We start from the raw sequence: 5,241 nt of genomic DNA, 5'->3' as shown, positions 1-5,241 counted from the left end.
ATGCCCGCCATGTCCCTGAACACGGACGACACTAGCGAGTTGACGCACCTGACGCTGGAGAAGGAGGAGGGACCGGCCAACCTGTACGAGACGTACGTCATGCCGTGCCTAGCCGAGTTCGTCGGGCTCCTCATCTTCGTCTTCATCGGTACCATGGTAACAGGTGGGTAACCATGGTAACAGGTGGGTCACGGTGGTGCCGTGTGCAAAGTCAGAGTGGTATCGTGTGCAAAAATCACCTCTGGCGGAAAGGCTACCGTGGATAAATATCGACGGCTGGTTTGGCAAAATCCTATGAAAATCCCGTGGCAAACAAACAAACAGTGGTCTACGATGACTATAACCGCGTCTTCCCGTAGCTTTGTTTTAAAAAGTTCTAGCTCCAGATGCTTTTCTACCGTCTCTGTGCTTTTCCAAGCCCACACATTTTGCCCAAAGTTGCGTCTCTGTACTTATTAACTTATTAATGCCTAGAACACATTTGCCCAAATTTGCCGGCTGAAAGTTTGTTGCATGTTGGCAGGTTACTCCGCGTCTGCCGGGAGCTTGTGGCTGCTTGGCGTGGCGCTGGCGCACGGACTCACCATCGCTCTGCTCATCATCGCCATCGGACACATCAGGTACAGTACAACCTCTTTGGTGCTTCCCTGCTAAAAAGCGACTGAGAGAGCGTATTAAGGCCTTCGACCAGTCACTCTGGTCTTCTTCAGGAGACTGACCCAGTCAGGGGGACCGACTCACCATCGCGCTGCTCATCGTCGCCATCAGAAACATCAGGTATCATTTTGGAAACGGTCAGGTATTTCAGGCAGCTTCCACTACCTTTCGTCAGTCACTCGTTAGTATCTCGTAACTTTCGTTGTTCACGAGTGACGTGTACTTTCTTACACCTAAGACTATGAAAACTATGATGACTTGATTTCGTAATCTTATGTCATAAAATCGCGTGACTACAAATCTCTAGAACGATTAAATGATGATGTAACCTGATGCCAGCCTTCTGAGCTCAATAGTACGCAATCTTTGTCGCTTCCTGGCCAAAAACGACTAAGAGTGCGTATTACAGCTCATAAGTCTGGCATCCAGGCTACTGAACATGTCTGATGTTACCATGAAAGTCCATCCGTGTTGGTAGTTACATGCTTTTAACTTTAAAACTTTTGATCCAACGCAATACATTTCTCTCACCCAGACTGACCAGAGCTCTCGACCAGTCACTCTGGTCTTCCTCAGGACTGACCCAGTGAGGGGGCCGACATGGTCTACCAGATACCTTTGACCCAGTGTTCAAAGAAGCCACGTGACAAGCCTCACTGGGTCAGTCTACTGAGGAAGACTAGAGTGACTGGTCGTAAGCTTTATAGGTGAGAGAACTTTTTTTTGTTGGATCCAAAGTTTTAACTCTAAACATGTCTGATGTTACTTTACTGCTGCCTCCCAGTGGCGGTCACCTGAACCCGGCCGTGACCCTAGGCGTGACCCTGGCCGGCGGGGTCAACGTGCTGCAGGGCGTCTGTTACGTCATCAGCCAGCTGCTGGGAGGAATGGTGGGAGCGGCGTTCACCAAGGTAAGGTACAGGCTTCATAAAGGCACAGCTAGATACATAATACACGCAGTGGTAGAGAATCAACCCATTGAAATAGCCTCAAAATGGTAACTATAGAAACAGAAAAAGATTATCATAATTAGAGCATGTCATTATCCATTCCTTGCGACTTTAACACAAGTATGTTACAAAGCAAACAAGACCTACATACACACACACAAACATACACTCAAACACACACACACATTCACACACACACACACGCACACACACACGCACGCACACATACACACACGCGCACCCCCCCCCCACACACACACACACTCACACACTACGGATTATCTGGTATGATATGCTCCCCTCCCCAGGCCATCCTGCCTAACGGCACGTACGCCGGGTGTTCGGGCGGCGCGCACGCCCTGGGCGGAGGCGTGTCGGTGCCGGGAGCCGTCCTGTGCGAGACGCTCCTCACCATGATCCTGGTTCTCACCGTGCTGCTGGCGGCTGTGGACTCCGCCACCTCAGGCAGCGCCCTGCCGCCGCTCGCCATCGGACTGGCCGTGCTGGTCGGCATTCTGGCTGGGTGAGTATGAACTTAGTTAGACTGACTAGCTACTGATCAACCCTCAGCAGCCTTTTACTGGCCAGGCCCCTGCCGCCGCTCGCCATCGGACTGGCCGTGCTGGTCGGGATTCTGGCAGGGTGAGTACTGCCTTACTCAAATTGTAACCACGACAAGGCATGGCAGTAAATCCAGCTAGCTGAGTACTGTCTGTAGCAACAACAAAACGAGCTGGTCGGCATCCTGGTGGGGTGAGTACTGTACGAACTGATGATTGTTGTATCCAGAACCGTCCTTTATCCAGAATCATGCTCAGGCCCGGTCCTGGATAGCCCCTGCGTATCCAGAACCGTCCTTTATCCAGAATCATGCTCAGGCCCGGTCCTGGATAGTCCACGCGTATCCAGAACCGTCCTTTATCCGGAACCATGCTCAGGCATTGTCCTGGATAGTCCACGCGTATCCAGAACCGTCCTTTATCCAGAGCCATGCTCAGGCATTGTCCTGGATAGTCCCTGCGTATCCAGAACCGTGCCTGGGGTAAATCTACGTTCTTGGATGCGCTGAAATTATCCGGTATCGAAGACCCTGTCTCTGACCCATTCAGGCATAGAGTTGCTGGGATGGTTCTAGATACGATAGTTAGAATATCTCAAATTGCAAGTTCATGCTGGGGAAACGAAGATATGGAAAATTAACTTATAATCTAAAAACAATCAATGCAAATTAACCTAATCACTCCAGAAAACATTAGCCAAAATAGCTGGGATCTAAACCATTTATTGATCCATCTCCACCCTTTTGCTGTTCCCTGTTGTTTTTGTCATGTATTTTGTCACTGTATACCCGTATGTCTGGTGGTGAGGTTAAAATTAGCTACAGCTAGAGTACCTCACCACCATGTCCTGTATTATCCATGTTGAATTGCACTATAAAAAACAACTGATTCCCCTCCTCCCTCCGCCTTTAGGAGATCATTAGGAGCAGGACTTGACACTGTTGATGTTTAGGATGTTGTGTTCAGTAATAGTTTATGTACTGTGTATTTGTTGTGTGTATTTTTATGTGTATCCAGGATTACCTGAAAAGCAGGCCAAAATGGCCTGAGCTGTAATTACTGGTTAAATAAATAAATAAATTGAATTGAATTGCCTCCCCAGCGGTCCGTTCTCCGGAGCGTCCATGAACCCTGCCCGCGCGTTCGGTCCGGCTGTTGCCGCGGGGGTGTGGGACTATCACTACGTCTGGTGGGTGGGGCCGACCTTCGGCGCTCTCCTGGCCGGACTGATCTACAGGTAAGGGGGAGCTTTAACCAGTAGCCTCTACCAGGCTTCGGGAGGCGGCTGGAAAGAGTAGAAACCGGTCAAATAGAGAAATAAGCATGCCAAGTGAGTTTGTCCGTTGAGAGAACAGTTTTTCAGGTGTGGCGCCTCCCGAAGCCTGGTAGAGGCTAGTTAACCAGGACAAACGTAGTTTTGGAATGTAAAACAGTGAAATGAATGTAGAGAAATGTCAGGTTTTGCGCTGTAGCCTAATAGTATTCTGAAAGGACCACTACGTCTGGTGTTTGGGGCCGACCATCGGCGCTCTCCTGGCCTGGCTTATATTCAGGTAATAATAAATATAAGGTGGAGCTAACATAGTCTTTAACTGTTAACCAGGACAAAGGTAGTTTTGGAATGTAGAACAGTGAAATGAATGTTGCAACAAAGCTGCTAACCACCGAGATTAAAGTTACAAAAAAACAAGAAGTGTCAGTAATGTAATGTTTCTTGGTCTCAAAATAATCTGCCATCACATGCTCAAAGCTGGAATCTGGTGAAAGACCTTAAACATAGTCCCAAACATTGCCTAGCAGCTAGTAAACAATATCGGTGCCTGATATCCCGTGCACTGAATATCAAATACGATGCGGCAACAGTTTGGCATCGTTGGAGCTGAAATCAAAGCATACTGGATATCAAGCTTCAGAAATTAAAAAAAAAATACCAAGCTTCAGAAACGTCGATGTCGAGGTTAGACATCCAGGTAATAAGATACGCCAAAAACAGCTACTCAAGCAACTGGATATGATTTTGAAAATGTCAGACGTTTCAGCTAGTATCCACTAGCTTTCGTCAGTGACTGAGAGACCAGAGGGGAAATGCAGGTTTATAAGCACAAACTATTGATTGATATGCGAATGAGTGAAGACAATTGGGGGGGGGGCAAAAAGGAACAAAAGCTTTCAGAAAGTTTTCAGTGGTCCAATATTACAAAAGACTCGCCATGTTCCCTCCAGGGCGTTCCTGGCCAGTGCAGACCGGCGGCTGATCGCAGGAAACAGGAAGAAGCGGTACTGATGAAGCGGAGGAACATCACAAGACTTCCGGGGACCAAAATAGCGGTGCAGCTAATTTCCGTCTCGTGAACGGTCGTCGCCTTTTGAAACGGTTGATGCCATATCGCAGAACGGCTTAAAATTTAAGTATATCAGCACGGTCCATCCACCCCGTGATGTTTCGTGGCGTAGAGGGTTAGGGTATGGGTTAGGGTATAGGTTAGGGTTTTAGAGCTACCCTTTCAGACCGGGGTCGAATCCGAGCTTGTGCTTTTTTTTTTCACTGATACATTTACTATTTTTCATGATCCTCCCTTACATTTGCAAATGCTTAAAAAACTCAAATGATACGCTCGATATGGCACGGAAGGTCGACGACCGTTTACGAGATGGAAATTTGTGGCGGTGCAGTCGCTACAAGACTCTATTGAGTGGCTGTAAAGATGGTGGCAATAGGATAAGTAACATATCACTAGTTCATCAGCAGTGGTTAATCTGGACTAGAGAATGACCAAAGGTCGACTTTTAGTGGTATTACGTCGGCTATTAATGCAAAGGTTTGGTTTTTGATTTGGACGTCTCTTTTAAAAATGGAAAATAAGTACATCATCTAAATATATACTATTATATATACAATTATTAACACATAATTGTGTGTGTTGTTACATTGACGTTTATTTTTATGGGTTAACATTTACCAGAGATGGTTGCTCTGACAAGCACAGACAGGATTATGTACAGGAAACTTTATCATTACCAAAACATTTTCTTTATAAAATGATCTATAAAACGAGCACAACAGTCAAAGCTAT

At 47.0% G+C, this 5,241-nt stretch overlaps 1 protein-coding gene across 1 annotated transcript; it reads left to right on the top strand.

Annotated features, from left to right (window-relative positions):
• LOC109462729 (aquaporin-8-like) lies at window positions 1–4,497 on the top strand. Its single transcript, XM_019759287.1, has 7 exons — window positions 1–163; window positions 524–620; window positions 1,442–1,568; window positions 1,916–2,113; window positions 2,233–2,249; window positions 3,270–3,404; window positions 4,391–4,497. Exons 1-7 carry the CDS (start codon window positions 1–3, stop codon window positions 4,449–4,451), a joined length of 798 nt encoding a protein of 265 aa, XP_019614846.1. The 3' UTR covers window positions 4,452–4,497.
• The last annotated feature ends 744 nt before the right edge of the window (window positions 4,498–5,241 follow it).

This window comes from Branchiostoma belcheri, unplaced genomic scaffold (genome assembly GCF_001625305.1).
Source record: "Branchiostoma belcheri isolate BF01 breed outbred unplaced genomic scaffold, Haploidv18h27 scaffold12, whole genome shotgun sequence".
NCBI lineage: Eukaryota > Metazoa > Chordata > Leptocardii > Amphioxiformes > Branchiostomatidae > Branchiostoma > Branchiostoma belcheri.
Note: the sequence above shows the minus strand (reverse complement) of the source record. Positions and strands in the feature narration are given on the sequence as shown.

Coding starts and splice junctions, on each gene's coding strand:
- LOC109462729 (XM_019759287.1), top strand. CDS start 1: ATGCCCGCCATGTCCCTGAACACGGACGACACTAGCGAGTTGACGCAC. Junction 164..523: donor CATCGGTACCATGGTAACAG/GTGGGTAACCAT, acceptor GCATGTTGGCAG/GTTACTCCGCGTCTGCCGGG. Junction 621..1,441: donor ATCGCCATCGGACACATCAG/GTACAGTACAAC, acceptor GCTGCCTCCCAG/TGGCGGTCACCTGAACCCGG.